Source organism: Panthera pardus, unplaced genomic scaffold (assembly GCF_024362965.1).
Source record: "Panthera pardus isolate Hobbes unplaced genomic scaffold, ASM2436296v1 HiC_scaffold_12, whole genome shotgun sequence".
NCBI classification, from domain to species: Eukaryota; Metazoa; Chordata; class Mammalia; order Carnivora; family Felidae; genus Panthera; species Panthera pardus.
Window position 1 is genome coordinate 7433195 of NW_026526677.1, and position 20865 is coordinate 7454059.

Sequence of the window (20865 nt, forward strand, 5' to 3'; positions counted from 1 at the left end):
AAGTGGTACGGCCCACACGAAGCTCCACCTTCCAGCCTCTTTGAGAGCCTGAGCCCTCCGCTAGGTTGAGTACACTCGGCGGCGGAGGCGATACCATGTTTGACTGATAGATGGGGGGACTCCAACTATCTCCCGGGTTGTCCTATTCCGCTCCGACCACCTCTCGCGTCTTTCGCTCCGGCCGTGGGCACGAAGCCTAGATACAGTGGCGGGACTACCGCTCCCGGCACCACGGACGGCGCGCGGGGCGGCCAAAGGACGGGTGCACTTGGTACGATCCACGCCGCGCCCCGCCGGAAGTGAGGTGTCTCTCCCCCGAAGTTCCGGCTCGCAGGGGGTGGGGAGTGTTGTTAACCGGGGCCGCCTCCGCAGTCGCGGGGATTGAGCGGGCTCGCGGCGCTGGGCTCCTGGTGAGTCGGCCGGGGTGGGGCCCGGGTTGTGGTTGGAGTCGGGACCTGGGCCCTCCCCTTGCGGTCTCCGGGGTCGGCGCGCCCCCTCAGCCCCGCTTGCGGCTTGTCAGCTGGCGGTAGACCTCAGGCTCCCGTGCGGCCGCTCTCCGGAGGCTGGGCCCCACCTGCGACGTTCGCAGCTCCCGGAGCTTACAGGTGCGGGGGCGACCCGGGTCCCTCTCCGTGCCGCCGCTGCATCCCTCCAGTCGGCCGTTTCTCCGGTGCCCCGAGTGGACATTGCCCCGGCGGGTGGGGGACGCCAGGGTTCCAGGCTGACGTATCCCGCCCGCTCCCGCGGGGCGCGCGGCGGGGTTGCGCACCCCGGCCGAGCTGTCACCGGCGCTGTCGCCTGCCCGGCTGCGCCCCCCAGCGCCTGGCTTCTCCGAGTCCAGGCGGCACGTAACCGCTTCTGGAGATTTCTGCGTTTGCATCCTCTCCATCACCTTCACGGTAGAGCCCGTGGTAGCAGTTCTCCTTCCTGCAACACGTTTGCCTTTCCCCGTTCCTCCCTGGAGGCGGTGGCTTGGCAGGCGGCGTGGAAAGAGCCCTAGATTTGAAACAAAACTGACCCAGGCTCCAGGCTCCAGGCCTTGCGTCAGTCTGATCGCTTAACCCTTTTGAGCCTCCATTTTCTTGTTCGTAAAATGAGGGGGCGGGGGGCGTTTGCTATATTTGACGTCATGATTGTGTGGGAGAGGTGAGGTGGAGGGGGGGGTCTCTCCCTGGTGTTTAGTGACATCGCGCGCTGGGCACTGTTCAGGGTTTGCGCAGTGTGCGCAACACGCAGGTTATTCCTTCCCTGTCCCCACGCAGGTCTCCAGGCCGGAGCGATGTTCCGCACCGCAGTGATGATGGCGGCCAGCCTGGCGCTGACCGGGGCCGTCGTGGCTCATGCCTACTACCTCAAGCACCAGTTCTACCCCACCGTGGTGTACCTGACCAAGTCCAGCCCCAGCATGGCAGTGAGTTCAGGGCTCAGGGTGGGAGGAGCTCCCTGGGAGGGAAGGAGGAGTCTGCTTGAGACGGGGGCGGAGCTAGGGGTCAGGTAAGCGTGAGAGGCGTGAAGCTGCCACCAGCCGCCTAACTTTGAACGAATTGGGACGGGGGACATAGGGAGGTTCCGGAATCATGAGCCCCAGACATAGCAGAGCAGAAAGTGACCTCAAACCATAGCCTCTTCTCACTCCTAGGTCCTCTACATCCAGGCCTTTGTCCTTGTCTTTCTCTTGGGCAAAGTGATGGGCAAGGTGTTCTTTGGACAGCTGAGGGCAGCAGAGATGGAGGTAAGATGTTCACGACTCCCAAAAGTGAGGGCCAGGGAGCTGGGCAAGCAGAATGTCTTGAATTCCTCGTCCTTCTCTGCCCAATCCCCAGCACCTTCTGGAACGTTCCTGGTATGCCGTCACTGAGACTTGTCTGGCCTTCACGGTCTTTCGGGACGACTTCAGCCCCCGCTTTGTCGCACTCTTCACTCTCCTTCTCTTCCTCAAGTGTTTCCACTGGCTGGCTGAGGACCGTGTGGACTTTGTGAGTTGGGTCAGGGGGTTCTCAAAGCAGATGGGAGCCAGGGAGTGGCTTGGTAGGTGGGCTTGTGAAGTGAAGGCTGGGTGGGGGGGGGGGTGGGGGGTGAGCCCCAGCCTTCCCGACAGGCCCCCTTTCTGCTCTGCCTCAGATGGAACGCAGCCCCAATATCTCCTGGCTCTTTCACTGCCGCATTGTCTGTGAGTGAGATCCACGGGAAGGGAGAGGAGGGAGCTGGAGGGAGTAAGAGGCGCTGTGCAGGATTGGAACGTGATAAGTCATGAACTGCGGACCCGTGCCGTAGAGCGCAGGCTTCCCCCTCGACCCGCAGCTGTACAGGAAAGATAATTTGGGAAGTTAATTTGCATCCTCTCTGCCCTGTTCCACCCCAGGGCTTTTCAACTGTCCAGCCCCTCAGCTCTTCGCCTCCTCACCTGGAGCTCGGGCTGCTCTAAAACCCTCCTAGGCAAAACTGGAGCTCCCAGGGGGCCGGGGTCAAGCCACCTGACTAGATGGCTAGGGCTTGAGGGTGGGAGGTGTCTTAAAGCGGGAAGTGGCTGTCAGTCCCTGGGCTGACCCCACCAACCCCCTATTTGGGGGGTCCCCACAGCCCTTATGTTCCTCCTGGGTATCCTGGACTTCCTCTTCGTCAGCCATGCCTATCACAGCATCCTGACCCGTGGGGCCTCTGTGCAGCTGGTGTTTGGCTTTGAGGTAAAACTGGCTCGGGAGGCGGGGGGGACGAGCCTGAGGTGGCCCTGAGCGTGCCTCGGATAACCCAACAGCCCCTCCCCGGGCGCCTGTTCTGTGGCCAGGCCCGCGCGGGCCACCAAGGAGCAGCCGTCAGTCTCAGCTCCCGCCTCGTGCGCTCTCACGCCTAGGAGAGCGGGGGAGGCACAGAAAGAGGCGTGTGCGTCGGGGGAGCCCTGACCCGACGCTCAGGGAAGGCCTCCTGGAGGGCGACGCCAGAGGAGCTGGCTGTCGTTGGGACGGAAGCACTTAGCTCGATGGACAGCTGGGGAGGGGTGTTCAGCGATAGCAGCTCACCGAACGCTAGACCCCGTGCTGAGCACCGGCTGCGTCTTTTAATCAGCAAAGCAACGTAGTCACTAAGGAACGTTTAATGCCGTCACTTGGCAGACAGGCAAACTGTCTGACGTTCCGAGAGGTCTGGTGAGCTGCTAGACGTCAAACCAGCTAGTGAGTGCAGGCGCTCGGAAGACCCCAGCTGTGTCCAGTACCACGCTTGTGTCGTGGCACTCTGCTGTAGCGGCCTGGGTGTGGCAAAGGGTGACCGGAGCAAGGAGGTGTCGTGTGCTTAGGCCCCCGCGCCCCCTCCTCCCTCCAGTATGCCATCCTGATGACTATGGTGCTGACCATCTTCATCAAGTACGTACTGCACTCCGTGGACCTCCAGAGCGAGAACCCCTGGGACAATAAGGCCGTGTACATGCTCTACACGGAGCTGTTTACAGGTGAGAAGAGCCTGGGCCTCCCCTGACCTGGACCAGCGTCCCCAGCCCTGCCTCCCAGGCCCCGTGACTGCTGCTCTCTGCACCTCCCCTTGCCCCCCAGGCTTCATCAAGGTTTTGCTGTACATGGCTTTCATGACTATCATGATCAAGGTGCACACCTTCCCTCTCTTTGCCATCCGGCCTATGTACCTGGCCATGAGGTAAGCCCAGCTCAGCCCAGCCCGTCCTGCCCCTGCCCCTGCCCCACACCTGATTCTTCTCCCTCACCCAACTTTCACTGCAACTCTCCTTTCAGGCAGTTCAAGAAGGCCGTGACAGACGCCATCATGTCTCGCCGAGCCATCCGCAACATGAACACGCTGTAAGTGGGTCGGTCCAGCTGCTCTCCCTAGCCCCGCCCCAGGTTCCTCTGTCTCCACTTCCGGTCTGGACATACCCTTGGCCCGACCTCACTAGGTATCCAGATGCCACCCCGGAGGAGCTCCAGGCAACGGACAACGTCTGCATCATCTGCCGAGAAGAGATGGTGACCGGTGCCAAGAGACTGCCCTGCAACCACATTTTCCATACCAGGTGGGAGGGGCCCGGGGAGCCTGACTGCAGGGGATGGGCTCTGGAAGGCAGGCTCCTGGGGACTTGCCGACCGTCGCCTGTTCTCGACCCCCAGCTGCCTGCGCTCCTGGTTCCAGCGGCAGCAGACCTGCCCTACCTGCCGTATGGACGTCCTTCGGGCATCACTGCCGACCCAGTCACCACCGCCCCCTGAACCTGCGGATCAGGGGCCACCACCTGCCCCTCATCCCCCACCACTCCTGCCCCAGCCCCCTAACTGTGAGTGGCCCCCTCATTTGGCCGTCCAACACACTGTTGAGTACTTGCCCGGAGCTGGGTAGGGGAAACACGGGGGTGAATCCTCCAGAAGCTCAGTCTGGGTAGGGGAGGGGGTCATAGAAAGAGACCTCCGTGGACTGAAGTCACGTGTCATCAGTGCTGAGCTCAGAGAGGCCCGTGGGAGCAGGGACAGAGTTCCTAACGACCAGTCTCTCACGCGTGATTCGGAGCTATCTCACTCCGGACCTTTCTTCACTGCCTCGTCCTCTCTCTGCAGTCCCCCAGGGCCTCCTGCCTCCCTTTCCTCCAGGCATGTTCCCGCTGTGGCCCCCCATGGGCCCCTTTCCACCCGTCCCGCCTCCCCCCAGCTCAGGAGAGGCTGTGGCCCCTCCACCCACTAGTGCAGGTGAGTCTTTTGGCTACTGCGACAGCCAGGGGGCGGGAGGAATGGAGAGCGGAGGCCTCAGCTCTCACCGACTTCCTGTTCTCACTCCGTACCAGCCCTTTCTCGGCCCAGCGGAGCAGCCACGACCACAGCTGCCGCCGCCTCCTCCGCCTCTGCCTCGGCACCTGGCTCTGCCCCCGCCCCCGAGGCCGGCCCCGCTCCGGGCTTCCCCTTCCCTCCACCCTGGATGGGCATGCCACTGCCTCCACCCTTTGGTAAACTGAGCCGCCCTCGGGGTTGATCTGGAGGGATTTGGGCGTCGGGCCCGGGCCGCCCCGGCTGAGCCTCTGCCTCCCTCCAGCCTTCCCCCCGATGCCCGTGCCCCCCGCGGGCTTTGCCGGGCTGACTCCGGAGGAGCTGCGGGCTCTGGAGGGCCACGAGCGGCAACACCTGGAGGCTCGGCTGCAGAGCCTGCGCAACATCCACACCCTGCTGGACGCCGCCATGCTGCAGATCAACCAGTACCTCACCGTGCTGGCCTCCCTGGGGTACGTCTGCACGGGGGCCGGCGTGCGTGGCGGCAGCCTGGAGCTGCCGGCAGCCTGGAGCTGCCAGCGAGGCCCCCAGCCCTGGTCCCGGGCCTTTCTCTTCGGCCACCCTGTGATGCCTGTTGGTTCGCGTCACCCGTGTGTAGGCGCAGCGGGATCTCTGGGTTTCTTGATGCCTCTGTTCTCTCGCTCCAGGGGGCCTGCCTGGGTCTCAGGAGGGCTGGTGTTTATTATTAGCAGAGAGTTGACTTTGAATCCTGCTCCTTTATATTTTTCTGTAGTCAGATCATTCATAATCGTCAGCGCTTTAGCTTATCACATACACCTTTCTCACATGTGGTCTGTGCCCGGGAAACACTGCCCCTGATCTGAGACCGCACGTAAGTCACCCAAGGGCACCTGGGTGCCTCAGTCAGACGTCCGACTTCAGCTCAAGTCACGATCTCACAGTTCGTGAGTTCGAGCCCGGCATTGGGCTTGCTGCGGTCAGCACCGAGGCCGCTTCAAATCCCGTTCGCCCTCCGTCTGCTCTTCCCCTCCCCCCCGCCCCCAAAAAGTCACCCAGAACCAGCCTGGCCTAAGTGTAAGTTATGGTGCCCACCACTCATTTGCTGCGTGACCACTGTCACTTTAATCGAATAGAAGGGTCCTAGCTCCTATTCACGGGTCACACACACAGAGTGTCTGGCACACAGAGCACAGGCTCGGAGGGGAGTTTGAGTCTGAGCTACCTGAATACGGTTTTTTTCAGTGGAAAATCTTAGGTGGGAACTCTGTGAGGAGCCTGGCGCCCCGCTAGAGACCGCCGTTTACCAGTGAACAGGCCAGCGATTCTTGCCCGCACGTAGTCTAGTGTGTAGTATGGAATCCCGAGAACTCACACGCTCGCTCGCGTCTGCTGCGGACTGAGCCCTTGCGGGCTCCCCCCTGCAAGGCTCACCAAGCACAGAATCTTCTCAATCGTGCCAGCATGTCCAGGCCTCCCCTCCCTCGTTTTTCTCTCCTAGGCCCCCCCGGCCTGCCGCCTCAGTCAGCCCCACTGAGGAGACCCCTGGAGTCGTCACTGCTGCCACCCCCACCAGCGTCCCCAGCTCGGAGGCCACCACCCCATCCCCAGGAGACTCCCCACCGGCCCCTGAACCTGACAAGCCTCCAGGTAGTCTCGGCGAGCGTGGGGAGCGGGTGGGGGTTGGGAGGGAAGTTCTCTGGGTTCCACTTCCGAACTCTGTCCCCAGCTCCCGAGTCCGTGGGCACGGAGGAGCTGCCTGAGGACGGGGAGCCCGATGCCGCAGAGCTCCGCCGCCGCCGCCTGCAGAAGTTGGAGTCCCCTGTTGCCCACTGACACGACCCCAGTCCTACTCCTGCCTCCACTCTCTTGAGCAGCCCTCGCTGTAACGTGTCCTGCCACCAAGTGCCAGCTCCCTCTGTGTGCACCAGGGAGTAAGAACCCCCAGCTCTGAGACAAAGGAGGTGGCGTCCCCTAGGCCGAGTGGAAAGGAGCCTGAGGCCCCAGTTGACTCCAGCCCTTTCAGTCCCCGGCAGCCACGGGGATCTCGGGTCAGTCCCAGCCTTTCTTTCCAACCCGTCACCCTTTTCTGCTGGGGCCGTGAAGGCAGAAAGGCAGTCTCTGAGAAGCCCTCTACCCCCCTCTGGGAGAAGGGGCAGCCCTTCTAAGCCCACTTGTGTGCGTGTGTGTGTGTGAAGTCGCTTCAGTGCTGAACAGTATTAGCTCCCCGATCCCACGTGTGAACTTTAGGAGCTGGAGGCAGGCCAGGAACTTGCTTCCTGGGCCACCCACCAAGATTGGTACTGATTTCCCTTTTCTTACCCTAAACTCCCTAGAAGCTCTTTGTGACGGTGGCTGTGTCACTTACGCCCTGTGGTGTTTCCGCGTCTTAGTGGCAACCGCACAGCTCTGGGAAAGGCGTGCCGAGCAGGTGGGCAGCATTGAGGTGTCCGTGCCCCTCTCCCTGCAGTTTGTCTAAAGTGAGACTTCCTGGTCTCACCCAGCAACCACTGCCCAGCCTCACTCCAGGCCGAGGGCTCGTGTGTCTGCCCCTGAACCACTGCAAGCCCCAGAATCTGTGGAAGGCCACTTCTCAACTTACAGAACTTGAGTTGAGAAGAATTGGAATTACTTCCTTGCTGTTGTCTCTTGGCTTAAATTTTGTCTTTGAACTTGAATGCTTGACCCTAGGAAAGAGGAGCAGGAGTGTCAGACTCCTGGTCTTTCCAGTTTAGAAAAGGCACTGGGCCAGGTAGGGACCACAGGAGCCGAGGCCTGCCTGCCCTTGTCTCTTTCTCCCTTGGTTTTGTGTTACAAGAGTTGCTGGAGACCGTTTCAGAGGATTATTTAATTTGTAAATATTGTACACATTTTAATAGCTTAAATTGTATATACCGCCAAATAAAGACTTGCATTAATGACCGGTGGAGCTAGTGTCATGGGGTCAGTGTGCCGGGAGTGGTCGTCTTGCTCAGGCTGTAGACTGGAGAATCCCCGGGGCGGGGGGGGGGGGAGGTGACGGTTTCTTTAGACATTAAACCATTACAACAGTATCTCCATTTTCCAGATGAAGAAACCAAGCCCCAGAGAGTTAAGCTTTTAGAACTCCCAAGGACGGGGCAAGTGTGAAGGCCCACGGGCCCAGAGTGGGATGGGAATGATGACAGGGGCAGAAGGCCAGCATCTTTCTTCCCGCAAAGGCCCTGACCACCCCGACACCAGGTCAGGAAGCTGGCAAGGATGGCCTGCTCCGCGCTGGACCGCTAGAATCTCCCAAGCACCCCCTCATGGACAGACCAGCTAAAGCTAATCACTTAGCTTCCCGGAGCTAGAAACCTAGTCACGCCCAACTCTGGCCTAGAACGGAGCAAAGGCCACTGGGCCGCCTTCTCCAAGGGTGAAAAGAACGAGCCAAGGGGCTGACATGGGTGCTTTATGCCTATACCCAGGACCGCGCTGGGAACTGAAGACCTCTAGGACCCACGCCTGAGTTCCCTGTGTCCTCCGTAGCCTCCACCAAGCCACATCTGGCCCCTCCTGAGGCACCCCCACGCCCGCCCCCACCCCAGACTCTAGTTGTGGGGAACGCTGTCAGGCAGGCTGCTCAGGTGGGCCTCAGAAGCCCTTTTCCAGGAGCCAGGCTTTGAGCTGCTGGTCAAAGTAGCCCTTGACCCGCAGGGTACCTGTCACCTCATTGATCTGGGTGACCGGTGTCTTCCCGAGCAGTGGACTCAGAAAATCTTCCACATCCTTCTGCAGGGCCTGGGTGGGGAGAGGACAAATCAAGCCCGGTCAGACCGTCCCCTCTAGTAGACTCCCCATCCTTCAGCCCTGAAGAGGTCAGAATCGGGCCCTAACCCGTCCCCTCGCTTACCCAGATGTCCCCCTCCACCTTTCGGATCACAGTCATCTGGCGGTTGCCATGTGTGATGTCCTTGTAGACAGGGATATTGTGCATACGAGAGCGCCTCACAAAGTAGGGCAGGTTAGGTGGGGGGTCTGTGACAGGAACAGTGAGAAGTCAAATCTCCCCAGGCTTTATGCCACCTTAGCCAACACCCTTCCCCTCACAGTCTACACAGAGTCAGTGCACCCAATGGCAAAGCCACCTCTAGATTTCAGATCGGAAGACCCGCTCTTTCCCTAAGTTTAGAGCCAGGACCAGATTGTTCACCCTGGTAATCTCGCAGGCCCAACACAGGGCCTGGCACCAGAAGGTGCTCAAGAAGAAACGAAGTTAGGGCCATGCCTCCCTGGATCCTCATCTGGGGCCAATCCTTGCACTTCTCCCCTGGCACAAAGAAATGGGGATTTACAAGCACTGAACACCTACCTACTGCATGCTGGGCTCTGTGCTAAGTGCTTTATGGACTGAGCAGATTATCTCCATTTTGAGAAACCGAGTGACTAATGATCACGCTGGCAATGAATAACAGGGCCAAATTCGAACCCAGCACTGCCCAACTCCCAAGCTATGTTCTCAATTATGGTACGAGGCCTACTGGAGTCGGGGCATGGAGGTCCCAGCTCTTGGGTCTCCTCTCTTTGCTTCACTGTTCCTGAATGGGAAGACCTCATCCCAACAGCGTTGATGGATGGGTACTAGTAAAACAGGGCTGCATTCCCAGGCCCCCCCTTGAACATGAGATAGGTGCTAAGCCCTGAGTGCCCTCAACACAAGTCCTGAACCCACTGGGGAATCCAGAGCCTCAGCTGGGGAGGTACACCACGGCGGGTGGGGGGGGGGGCGTTCCTGTAGCTTCCAAGCCATCCCCATCACCCAGCTCACCTCTGGGTGGCTGCCAGCCACTAGGAGTGGGATAATGTTCATGCTTTGGGGGCTTCGGGATGCGGGTAGGGGGTAACAGGCGCTCCACAAACTGGTATTCATCCACAGACTCCACAAAGCTGGGGTAATCAGGAGGCCCCTGGGTCTGGCTCTGCGGCCAAAATCAAAAGCAAACAACCGTTGCTCTGCTGGCCCAGCCACCATACACCCACCCACCACAGGAGAGGCAGAACTTCAGTAGGTAGAAACACTACAGGTGCAGAGACTGGGATAAATAAAAGACTGGAGGTAGGAAAGCATCAGACTTCAGTTTGCCAGGGTAGAGGTAGGACTGGAAAAGAAGTTCAGGCACTCTGAAGCATCTGCCTCTCTTGGGATTTCTGTGGGACTCAAAACCCAAAGCCAAATCACTGTCAGTCTGACCAGTACAGCATTTTTCAGTATTTTAAAGTTTCCTCTAGGGGCGCCTGGGTGGCTCAGTCGGTTAAGCCTCCGACTTCGGCTCAGGTCATGATCTCACGGTCCGTGAGTTCGAGCCCCGCGTCGGGCTCTGTGCTGACGGCTCAGAGCCTGGAGCCTGTTTCAGATTCTGTGTCTCCCTCTCTCTCTGACCCTCCCCCGTTCATGCTTTGTCTCTGTCTCAAAAATAAATAAACATTAAAAAAAAATTAAAAAAAAAATAATAAAGTTTCCTCTAAACATCCTGCTGAAATATTCTAGTTCTGGATGAGGCACTTTCAGCAATCTTGATAATGCCACTCACAATCATCTGACGTGACCCTCGCTTACCTGGAACGTTTTGGCCTCATATAAACACCATCAGGCATTGGACTAAATGTATTATGGGTATTGTTTTGAGTTAATTCCTCCAATGACACAGTAAGGTATTTTATTACCTTTTTCCATCTAGGAAAAATTAAGACATTAATAAGCAGTCTACCTAAGGTAACTCTCCGCTGTCTCTCCATCCTCCAACAGATAATCCTGGAGTCCTTATGGGCCCCGGGGTTACAAGCAGAATAAAGTGGCCTGTATATCATGAACCCCAGGTTCCCTAAGTGTCGCCAAAGATCTGGGGCCGACCCCTACCCTGTGAAACGGGTATCCCTTTTCAAAATTAGGCAGCAAGCGACGAAGTGTAGCCTCTCCCAGTTCTGACCAACCCGAGCTGTCCACCAATCAGGATCCAAGCCCCACACACAGGGGCGCGTTGTCAGCCCTGCACCTCAACCTTGCCTCTCAACCTTGTATGTGAGCTCCAGGGTTACAGGAGTAACAACCAGACTCACACGCAGCCCTCTTCCCCCACCTCCAGGCTCAGCGCCCTCACCAGCCACCGTAGCCCGCAGCCCGGCTGGACGCCGGTTCTCCAGCCCCTCAGCGAAGCTCGGAACAAGGACGCTGCCATCTTGCACCGCTCCCGTACACTGGCCTTCTGCGCGCGCAACCGGCCTGGTTCCGCCCCTTCGGGGGCGCACCGCCCCGGACCGAAAGAACGCCTGCGCAAAGCGTAAAGAGGCGGAGCTAGGACTGCGGTGGGCCGTACAAAAGCCAGAGACCTTCGCGGTCGCTCAGCAGTGACGTAGCACGCAGCAGGCGGTGAGGACGTGCGAGCCCTTCCTCCTTCCTCTTTCTCGACTCCATCTTCGTGGTTACGGCTGCGGTGGCCGTAGTTCAGGTAAGATTTGGGTCCCCGCTGGATCTGGAGAGCTTAACAGTAGGTTGGCCGCGAGATCAGAGGGCACGGGAAAAGTAGAGGCAGAGGGGCTGTTCTGAGGGCCAAGTTCTGTTCCCCACCCGACCTCCCTGAAAGGCCCGGCCTTACCCACGTGAGATCCCGCGACCACCTAAATCCCAGAGCGATCGGCCCCGGCCCGCCACCCATCCCCCGACCCCTCTAGAGCATTGTTTCTCATACAAGCCTTTCTTTCTTCAGTCGCCGACATGCAGCTCTTTGTCCGCGCCCAGGAGCTACACACCCTCGAGGTGACCGGCCAGGAGACGGTCGCCCAGATCAAGGTAAGGCTGCTTGGTGCTTCCTGGTCTTCATCCTCTTTTTTTTTTTTTTTTTTTTTTTTCAATCTCCCCTCCCGCGAGAACGCTGATGAATCTTCTTTTTCCCGGTAGGCTCATGTAGCCTCTCTGGAGGGCATCGCTCCAGAAGATCAAGTCGTGCTCCTGGCGGGCACGCCCCTAGAAGATGAGGCTACCCTGGGTCAGTGTGGAGTGGAGGCTCTGACCACCCTGGAAGTAGCCGGCCGCATGCTTGGAGGTGAGTTGGGGAGGATTGTCCTTTGAACTGTTTGTAAGCTCATAACGAGTGTGGGCTGTGGAGTTCATGGTCCTCAATCCAGGGTGGTTCTTGTTTACCTCCCTCAGAAGGAACTCCTGAGAGGTCCGTGGGAGACTGAGCCAGAGCCTAGTTCTCTTTTCAGTCATTTATTAGACCCTATAAAGGCTTGAATTGAGAGAGAGAGGATTCTGCTGGGTGGGGCCTTGTTGCTCCCCTAACTGTTGGCTGTCCTTTACCATCGCAGGTAAAGTCCATGGTTCCCTGGCCCGTGCTGGGAAAGTAAGAGGGCAGACTCCTAAGGTAGGTGAGAGTATTGGTTCGGAATTTGTTTTGTTTTGTTTTGCTTCTATCAAAGTTAAGCCAAGACCTTTGGCCTTTCCTCTTGTCTGCCTTCTTCCTGGAGTTAGGCTGAGGGAAGGCATGGAAGAGGTCAACCAGGGTCTGATCGTTCCTTCCTTTGCCCAGGTGGCCAAGCAGGAGAAGAAGAAGAAGAAGACAGGTCGTGCCAAGCGGCGGATGCAGTACAACCGGCGCTTTGTCAACGTTGTGCCCACCTTTGGGAAGAAGAAGGGCCCCAATGCCAACTCTTAAGTCTGTCATGATCCTGGCATTCCCCAATAAAGCCACTTAGTCCAGACATCTCATAGTTTCACCTTCACTTGCAGGGCTTCGGGAGGATATGTGGCTCCCAGGGTCGGTGGTGTGTTCATTAGTTTCTTGGCACCGTCTAGTTGGAAGAGGCAGGGACCCTTGGGCTGGCATGGGCAAAAAGTGACAAACTACAAGAAAAGGCTTGCCGTGAAAATAATTCGGTAATTCTCCCGAGTCCTTTTTTGTTCTTTAAACAGAAGGTGGCAAGAATCATGGGAGGATTATGGAGGCCGTGGTAAAGGAGAGGGGTTTGAATAGTAGATCTATCAGGAAGGCCATTCTGACCTTCCCTTGGAGTTGGGACCAGCTATGTATGGCCTTAGTGGAGTCCTTGGCAAGGGTCTGGCCTGTCCCCACTTTAGAAAGATGGGGTGACCCGATTGGGTGGAGGCCAGTGACTCGGGCAAAGCAGTGTAAAGAATTCACCCCAGGCAGAACAAAGGAGATAGAAGTTTATTGAACACAGTGCAAGGGAGGGAGGACTGGGATAAGGTGAGGAGGTAGGGGAATGTATGGAATTTTCTTTTTTTGGTACCTGTGCCTGGTTGCAAGTAGCCCATTGGTCACCCAAGACGTATGGATATTTTGAGCTGGGTCATCTGATGGGCCTGTTTGTTGCCCAAAAGCGGCTTGTACGGAAAGCATTGCCTGATTACTTTGGCACTGTGTAACTTTGCTCCCCTAATCACAGGTCAGGTGGGTTGTTTCTGTGTTCCCAGAAGCGGAATTCTCTGGGATTCATTTCAAGGTCCCTTAGCTATGTGGGTACCCACTTGTTGTGACAAGGTTTTTCAATCTGCTTGTTCTTGGAATACAGTATAACGAGGTAAAGACCTCGGGATCTAGACTTGGACTGCCTTGAGTTTTAATCCTCGCTGCATTTATTTTCTGACTGACAAACTACTTATTTAATCTCTGTCATCATCAGAGTTGCTGTGGAGACTAATAAAGGATGTGAAAGACAGATCAGTACTTGCCACATAGAAAGTGTGCAAGTATATTGGCTATTTTTATCTCTAGTAATCTTTCTAGAAAAAAGACGTCCCCTCCCTTCTAGGAGTTTGGATTCTCGTGGGCTAAGTGCAGAAGCTAGTTAGTTTCAAGGGCTAGAGCCTCAAAGTCAGCAGGGTGTTGTCATGAAAGGGGCAGTGGGTGGTGGGCAGACATAACATCATAGGGAAGGGCTCTGAAGATGGGATGTGTGACACCTGAAGCAACCTGTCAAGCGAGATGACCAGAGTTCCAGCCAGGAGAACTGTGTGCAAAGCTGTGTGATATTGTTAACGTGGAGAGGAGTTTGGGTTTGAGTCCAAGTGCCAATGGAACGTCGCCCGAGTACAGGGAAAGGTTTTAAGCAAGTGCGTGATGTGATCTGACTTGTGATCCAGTACTTTCTCTGCCTGATTTTGCCGGACAGCTGGCAAGAACAGAAACCAGTTAAGGGACCAGTAGCTTAGACCAGTGGTTGTGAGGATGGAGAGAAAAGAGCAGACTTGAAGGTCCTCAAATCCATCCACATCTTGATAGGGAAGGAAGTGATCCATATTGAGATAAATACAACTTACTGAGGCTGGGACTAGATGTGAGGTGAGGGGCTAAAGAACCAGAGCTCACTTTGATGGGTGCCATGGATCGTTTTCAGGACGCTTGCCACGGTTTGTGTGGGTTATCACGCCCACTCGACCACAAATAAGCTCCTTTAGGACAGGGACCACATCTCTGCCCCTCAATGTGATTCTGGAACCTACTGTGGATTCTGCCCTTAAAAGTTGGATAAACCACAGATTAGGAGGGGGAATCAAACAAGTTCAGTCTTTTAAAAATTGCTTTCTTCTCCAGAGGGGAAACGCCTCCAACACACACACACACACACACACACATTGTAGGCCAAGTAGTCTATCTTCATTCTTTTTCTACTCCACTTTGTCTGTGTCCCCTAGTTAGAATGGCTACCCTCCCAGCGCAGGGACGCACCTCATCGCCCGAGGGCCTGGGGCAATTAGCCGCCTAGAGTAGGTGCCTCGCGGAGGATGAATTTCCGCCACCGCGCTTTCTGGTGCCAAAAAGGGAGCCACTAGGGGGCGAGCTGGTACCAGCGGAGCTCCCGCCTAGCGCGCTTGCGCTCTCTGCTCACCGCTCGGGGCGGGGCTTGTGCGTCAGGACCCGCTCCTGCGCTTGCCCGAGCCCTACTTGACCGAGAGGTGGGGTTTGGCTCCCGAGTGTGGGCGGAAGTTGCCGAGAGTCCTCGGCAGCTTTGGCTACGCCCCGTCGGCCTCCCTCGGAGGCGGAAGCAACCGCTTAGCGCCGGAAGTCGCCCCGCGCCGCCTCGCGTGTTCGCGAGTGGCACGGGGCGCCGGTTGCCATGGAGCCGGCCGGGCCGTGCGGTTTTTGCCCGGCGGGGGAGGCCCAACCAGCGCGCTACACCTGCCCTCGCTGTAATGTGCCCTACTGCTCGCTGCGCTGCTACCGGGCGCATGGCACCTGCGCCGAAGACTTCTACCGGGACCAGGTGCTGGGGGAGCTCCGCGGCCGCAGCGCCTCGCCCAGCCGCCTGGCCAGCGCCCTGCGGCGGCTGCGTGAGCAACGCGAGACCGAGGACGACCCGGAGGACGCAGGCCTCAGGCCTGGCCCGGCGCCCGGCGGCCTCTCGGGGCTCTGGGAGCTCCTGGCCCCGGCCGAGAAGGCGGCCTTCGAGCGGCTGCTGAGCCGGGGCGAGGCCGGGCGGCTGCTGCCCCCATGGCGGCCGTGGTGGTGGGGACGCGGGGCCGGGCCGCGGCTCCTGGAGGAGGTGGGCGATGCTGCGGGCGGTGCAACCGTGGGGCTGGAGCCCACCCCCGCGAGGGCGCCACCGGAACCCGTGAAGGAGGCCGACGCCGAGCCATTTCTCGGAGACGCCCCCGAGGCCTGCGCGCCCACCGTGCCCACCCGGATCCCCACGCTGGCCAGCCTGAGCCGTGGCCCGGCCTCGCCGCTCGTGCGCTTCCAGCTGCCCAACGTGCTGTTCGCCTACGCACACGCTCTTGCCTTGTATCACGGCGGCGGCGACGACGCCCTGCTCTCCGACTTCTGTGCCACGCTGCTCGGCGTTTCCGGCGCCCTGGGTGCGCAGCAGGTCTTCGCCTCGGCCGAGGAAGCCCTGCAGGCCGCAGCCCGGGTGCTCGAAGCCGGCGAGCATCCTCCCGGGCCCCTGGGCACACGGGGCGCCATGCGCGAGGCCGCCCGCATCCTGATGGGCGAGGGCCCGGCCAACCAGAAAGGCTACACGCTGGCGGCACTGGGGCACCTGGCGCGGACCCTGGGCCAGGCCCGGAGGCAAGCTGTGGCTACCGAAGAGCGAGATCGCCTCTACCGGGCGCGGAAGAAGTGCCAGTTCCTGCTGGCTTGGACCAATGAAAATGAGGTGGCCCTCACGCCCCTGGCTCTAGACTGTGCCAGGGCCCACCGAGCCCACGCTGTGGCCGCCGAGGAGGTGGCAGCCCTCACTGGGGAGTTGGAGCGGCTTTGGGGAGGCCCCCTGCCACCTGCTCCAAGAATTCTCATTGAGGAACTCCCTGGCTGAACAGGGATCTCTATGTCATCAATAAAGCCGCGACTGGTCTGCCCTGGCAGCGGTGCCCATTTCTGAGTAACAGCTGTTGTCCCGCCCCCTCTCCCCTCCCCCACCCCCAACCCTGGGGCCCACAAACCACCTCTCAGGTTCTCCCAGATCAGAGCTGACCCAGCCGGTTTTTAAACACCCTAACCCCAGAAAGGGAGAGAAGTGGTACCAAGGGTTCCAGATGTTTATCCGAGGAGGACGAGCAGCCCCTCCACCCCCATTGAAGCACTGGCTTCATTTCTCCTCTCTCCGGAGCACCTCCCTGAGGCTGTTCACCCCTGCCTGTGGGAGCTCAGAGCAGGGGAGGGGTCCAGGCTCCTGGTGCTGGGTGCGCTGACGGGCGGGTGGGCACGGGCCCCCGCCCGGGGTCGGTGGAGCTGGCTTCAGTAGACGTAGGGCAGGATTCGGTAAGGCACGCGCCGGCAGTACTCCTGCCAGGCCAGGCCGTACTTCTGTAGGCACTGCTGTTCATCCCGGGCCTCCCGGTGCACCAGGAGCGCCGTGAAGTAGAGGAAGTAGAAATAGGGCAGCAGGTGAGACACCCCTGTGGGGGAGGGGAGGCTGTGATCCCTCAGCAGCGCCCCTCCTCCCCGCCCCAGTTCACAGAGGTTTCCACACCCACTGGCTCTCGGGGATCCCGGGGCTCTATGGTGAAAGGTCCCGGTTTGCAGCAAGGCGTTGGCACAGCTTAGGTCGGATGGAGGTCAGCCCCGGCCACTCAGTCCATCCCCAGCTCCCTGACGGCTCCCTCCACCGGGCGCACCCCTGCTCTGCATTCCACACCCAGACTGGGCCTCCTGTGTTCACCATCTCTGCCCCTCGCACGCGTGGTGCCCGCCCTGTGCCCACCCGAGCCGCTCACCGCAGGGCAAGGACCACGCCAGAGCCATGATGAGGTCCCCGAGGTAGTTGGGGTGGCGGACCATACCCCACCACCCGGACACCAGCAGCTGCCGCCCCGTGGCCGTGGGGATGGTCTCGAGGCCTGGGGAGAGACAGGGCATGAGGGGGCGGGGGGACTGCTGGAAGCCCAGCTGTCCTTGACACTTCACTCATGGCAGCCCGGGAACCCAGCTCACCAGCCACTCTGGGGTCAGAAGGATTCTTTCGGAAGGTGTTCTTCTGGGAATTGGCTCTTCGGAAGATGTAGTAACCAAGAGCTAGGGGAAAGCACGGAGTGGTCAGGGCTGAGGGTTAGAGCCTACCTGACCCTGACCCTCCCCGCACAGCCCCGGAGACCTCGGACCCAGGCCTCCCCAAGCCCCGGCTTTAGAGATGCGCCTGAGGCTTAGCACCTACCAGGTGCTGAATAAACGTGACATGAACGAATGACAGGGGGAGGAGCCCCTTCCAGACTGACCGTTGATGAGACAGATGGCGGAGGCCATGGGCAACCCGAGGGGCTGCGGGTGGTGCAGCAAAAATTGGGCCTGCAGGCTGTAAGTGAAGGGTACCCAGGCCAGGTCCCCAAAGGCCAGCATGAAGCCAAACCCGTCGTGCGTGATGTCCATGGTGGTGAGAACAGCCTCCTGCAGGGACGGGACCCAGACACACTGGCTCAGTCCCCACGAGGTCCTCAAACGCCCTCCCCGCCTCTCCGCCCAGTCGGGCCTCACCTCATGCCAGAGAGCATCACCCACATAGAGTAGCTGGAAGCCGTTGACCAGCCACATGGCCAGTGAGGGACTCCCCCGAAGTTCCGCTTCCTGCATCAGCAGGGCCAGGTTGATGAGGACCTGCGGTCGTGGGGGAAGGAGAACAGGGCAGTGTGTCCCCAGCCCGTCTCTACGGAGGTGGCAGCACCTACGTGGGAGAGGAGCCAGCCTTTCCCCTTACAGCTCTCAGTCCTCAGGCCTTTGTTGAATGGATCCAGGCCCTGTACCCAGGGGAGAGACTGCAATAGATGCTTCTGGAAGTGCTCCCTGCCTGTTGGCTGACTCTTGCCTCATCCTATAATATTCCTTTTGGGAGAGCAACAGACAAGGATTAGAACAGACGTGGTTTGGGGGCGCCTGGGTGGCTCCGTCGGTTAAGCGTCCGACTCTTGATTTGGGCTCAGGTCACGATCTCACAGTTTGTGAGTTCGAGCCCCACGTCAGGCTCTGCGCTGACAGGGCGGGGCCTGCTTGGGATTCTCTCTCTGCCTCTCTCTCTCTCTGCCCCTCCCCTGCTCACTCTCTCTCAAAAATAAATAAACATTAAAACACACACACACACACACACACACACACACACACACACAATCTTTAAAACAGACCTACTTTTGAATCTCAGCTTTGCTACTTGGGCAAGCTGCTGACCCTCTTCAAAGCCTCCTTTCCCCCACCCCATGTGGGAAATGATCGTGGACCCGCCTTATGGAGCTGAGGACCAGTGGACCTGACGCATGGACAGCACGAAGCACGATGAGTCTGGCACCCAGGAAACACTCAGTAACAGCTGGCTGGCAGCCAGCCTGTGCCGAGCGCCCCATTCTGGTAGCGGTGGCTTTGGTGTCGCCGTTAACGTCCCGCTTCTAATCCCCACAAGAACCTCAGCAGGAAGCTCTCTGACTTTATTCCATTTCACACATGAGGAAATGGCCTCAGAGGCCAGAGAGACCTTGCCCGAGAGACCCTTTGGGAAATCTTGACCACAGTCCAGCATGGGGGATTACAACCGAAAACCACAGTTGGCATGTCATCAAGGCCACTGGCGATGACCAGGTTGCCGCACCCAGTGACCAGTCTTAAGTTGGGCACCGCTTGGACAGGCAGGCAGCATAGCATCACCCTGTCCTGTCCTCAAAATAGATCTTGAACTTGACTGCTTTATTGAAAGTTGCACCTGCTCACGTAACTCCCTCCGTGCCTTTTCTCCCGAGCCATGCTATATATTTTTTACTTCTGTTTTGTCTGCCTTCCCCAATAGAGGGTAGGCTCCATGGGGACAGAGATTTTTTTTTTTTTTTTCCTTGCTTTCCTGTAACTTTTTCTCCTTTGTCTCCTTGGACCTAGAGCAGTGCCCAGGGCACACAGTGGACTCAACAAATATTTGTGGAATGGATGATTAATGGTGTACATCTGCACAGCATTGGCCCTGCCTGCCTCAGCAAGCTCATCCATCCCACCCCTCCCCTTAGCCGGGCCCAGCATACCCAGCCGATGAGGCCAGGCCGCAGTTCACAGAAATATTTGAAGTCAAAGGAACAGATGCGCGGGTTGAGCTCCCGTCCCAGGAAAAAGTCGTAGATGGGGTTGCCTGGAGAACAGCCGAGGGATGAAGGCGCGAGCGAAAGCACCCCCACCGGCCCCCATCCGCTCCCTACCGGGCCCCCTCTCACCTGAGGTCCCCCCAGGTGCCAGGGCGGAGGGAGGGACTCCCAGAGCCTTCAGGTAGAGAAGGAAGCTGAAGATGAAGGCGGTGAGGGTGGCCGCAAACGCCAAGGGCACGAGCATTTCCGGGAGCGCCCCCAGAGGCAGCCCCGCGGACACTGCCAAGCCCACCAACAGGGCCGTCAGCACCAGGGCCTGGAAGCCTGAACCGCAGTCCACAATGAGTCCTGGGGGCTGCGCCCCTACACCCCTGCTCTCCCCCTCCATGCCACCCCCACCCCCACCCCAACACACACACACACACAGTCCAAAGCCCAGGAAGGTCAGGGACCTTGCCCTTGGCTTTCAGTGGGTCACTCCGACCACTACTCTGGTGCACAGAGTAGCAGCAAATGCTGCGGGTAGGGGTGGAGGAACAAGGGACGTGCAGAGGGACAGTGAGATCCCCCACGTCGGCCTGGGCACATGGCATGAAATGGGCATCTATCGGAGCTTGGGGTCGGGGGCTAATCGCCACTGGGCCTGGATCTCCACCCCCACCGGGCACAAATCCGGCGCAAGGATCCCCCAGGCACCGTTAATGGGGTAGCGCAGGCGACTCTTGTCCTTCAATTCCAGCCCCTCGGCCACCTGCAGGCACAAAGGGACTCTGTAAGGGGGGAGTGTGCCTTCTCTCTGGGGGCGCCCCTCCCTCCGCCCGCCGAGTCCGCACCTTGCGCGCCGGCAGTAGGTAGAGAGCCGCCTGAAGGCCGAGCCAGGCGAGCCACAGCAGCAGCACCCGCGGGCTCCACAGCACGTCGGGACCCGGCAGGTAGGGGGGTGGGCCCAGCAGGCGCGCCGGGCCCGAGCGGGCCACCAGGAGCAGGTGGAACATGGTGGCGGGGAGCAGCACCATCAGCGCCGCGGCGCCTGGGGAAGGGGGCGGTCGCCTCTGGGGTCCGCTCCGCAACTCGCCCACGGCACCCGCAGGCGCCCTGTTGCCTCCAGGGCCCCCTCAGCATTCCCACTGCCTTCTTCCATATCCCGTCCTCAGCCCTCAGCCCCTTCCCTGGCTTCCACCTTGGTCCCCGCCCCCACGCTCGCCCAAGGATCCTCCCCCTGCTCCCCATCCTCCGTCCAATCCTCCACTCCTTAGATGCCGCACCCTGCAGCCGTCTCCCCGGACACTCCCCCCGCCCCCCACCAGACCCCTCTGCCTCGGGATACCCTTCCAAGCCTTCCATTCTCAGACCCTGCACCCTCCCCCATCTCTCAGTTCACCCCGTACCCGCCGAGCCTCTCGTCCCAGCCCCGCCTGCCCCATTACCCAGGGGTCCCCCGAATTCCAGCGGAGCCCGGGAGCCCCGAGGATAGGCCATGGTCTCCACTCCACCCGGGGCCGGGGGCACGCAAGCGTCCGTCAAAGGAACACCGTCCACCCCATCCCCCAGGAGATGAGCTTGGTGACGCAGAGGATCGGCCCGCTTCACGCAAGCACCTGCTTGGTCCCCGAGCTCGGACTACAA

The 20865-nt window shown here is 59.4% G+C and overlaps 5 protein-coding genes across 9 annotated transcripts; 3 read left to right on the plus strand and 2 right to left on the minus strand.

The window, feature by feature from the left end:
• Nucleotides 1–306: 306 nt before the first annotated feature.
• Nucleotides 307–7636, plus strand: SYVN1 (synoviolin 1). 4 transcript variants are annotated; one of them, XM_053899467.1, is made up of 16 exons: nt 307–410; nt 1263–1411; nt 1640–1732; nt 1824–1976; nt 2122–2170; nt 2581–2684; nt 3319–3445; nt 3546–3645; nt 3741–3806; nt 3902–4018; nt 4113–4276; nt 4554–4682; nt 4778–4936; nt 5023–5209; nt 6217–6365; nt 6445–7636. In XM_053899467.1, the coding sequence occupies exons 2-16, from the start codon at nt 1280–1282 to the stop codon at nt 6549–6551; spliced, it is 1836 nt and encodes a 611-aa protein (XP_053755442.1). In that variant the 5' UTR covers nt 307–410; nt 1263–1279; the 3' UTR covers nt 6552–7636. The 4 variants fall into 4 exon arrangements, with proteins under 4 accessions (XP_053755442.1, XP_019270486.1, XP_053755444.1 ...); XM_019414941.2 differs by lacking the exon at nt 307–410 and adding an exon at nt 441–605; XM_053899469.1 differs by lacking the exons at nt 307–410; nt 4554–4682 and adding an exon at nt 441–605.
• Nucleotides 7637–8253: 617 nt separating this feature from the next.
• On the minus strand, nt 8254–11037 carry MRPL49 (mitochondrial ribosomal protein L49). Of its 2 annotated transcripts, none has more exons than XM_053899477.1 (4): nt 10814–11037; nt 9505–9655; nt 8590–8714; nt 8254–8477 (listed from the first exon to the last, which is right to left on the minus strand). In XM_053899477.1, exons 1-4 carry the CDS (start codon nt 10910–10912, stop codon nt 8331–8333), a joined length of 522 nt encoding a protein of 173 aa, XP_053755452.1. In that variant the 5' UTR covers nt 10913–11037; the 3' UTR covers nt 8254–8330. The 2 variants fall into 2 exon arrangements, with proteins under 2 accessions (XP_053755452.1, XP_019270482.1); XM_019414937.2 differs by having other exon boundaries at nt 10835–10969.
• A 29-nt stretch (nt 11038–11066) lies between these two features.
• Nucleotides 11067–12434, plus strand: FAU (FAU ubiquitin like and ribosomal protein S30 fusion). The gene is made up of 5 exons (XM_019414938.2): nt 11067–11182; nt 11441–11523; nt 11632–11776; nt 12042–12097; nt 12263–12434. Exons 2-5 carry the CDS (start codon nt 11449–11451, stop codon nt 12386–12388), a joined length of 402 nt encoding a protein of 133 aa, XP_019270483.1. The 5' UTR covers nt 11067–11182; nt 11441–11448; the 3' UTR covers nt 12389–12434.
• Nucleotides 12435–14720: 2286 nt separating this feature from the next.
• Nucleotides 14721–16056, plus strand: ZNHIT2 (zinc finger HIT-type containing 2). The gene has a single exon (XM_019414936.2). The coding sequence runs from the start codon at nt 14811–14813 to the stop codon at nt 16005–16007; it is 1197 nt and encodes a 398-aa protein (XP_019270481.2). The 5' UTR covers nt 14721–14810; the 3' UTR covers nt 16008–16056.
• A 156-nt stretch (nt 16057–16212) lies between these two features.
• TM7SF2 (transmembrane 7 superfamily member 2) lies at nt 16213–20856 on the minus strand. Its single transcript, XM_053899473.1, has 10 exons — nt 20667–20856; nt 20073–20269; nt 19936–19990; nt 19369–19563; nt 19183–19286; nt 17663–17782; nt 17407–17575; nt 17126–17206; nt 16909–17031; nt 16213–16590 (listed from the first exon to the last, which is right to left on the minus strand). The coding sequence occupies exons 1-10, from the start codon at nt 20716–20718 to the stop codon at nt 16430–16432; spliced, it is 1257 nt and encodes a 418-aa protein (XP_053755448.1). The 5' UTR covers nt 20719–20856; the 3' UTR covers nt 16213–16429.
• Between the last annotated feature and the right edge of the window lie 9 nt (nt 20857–20865).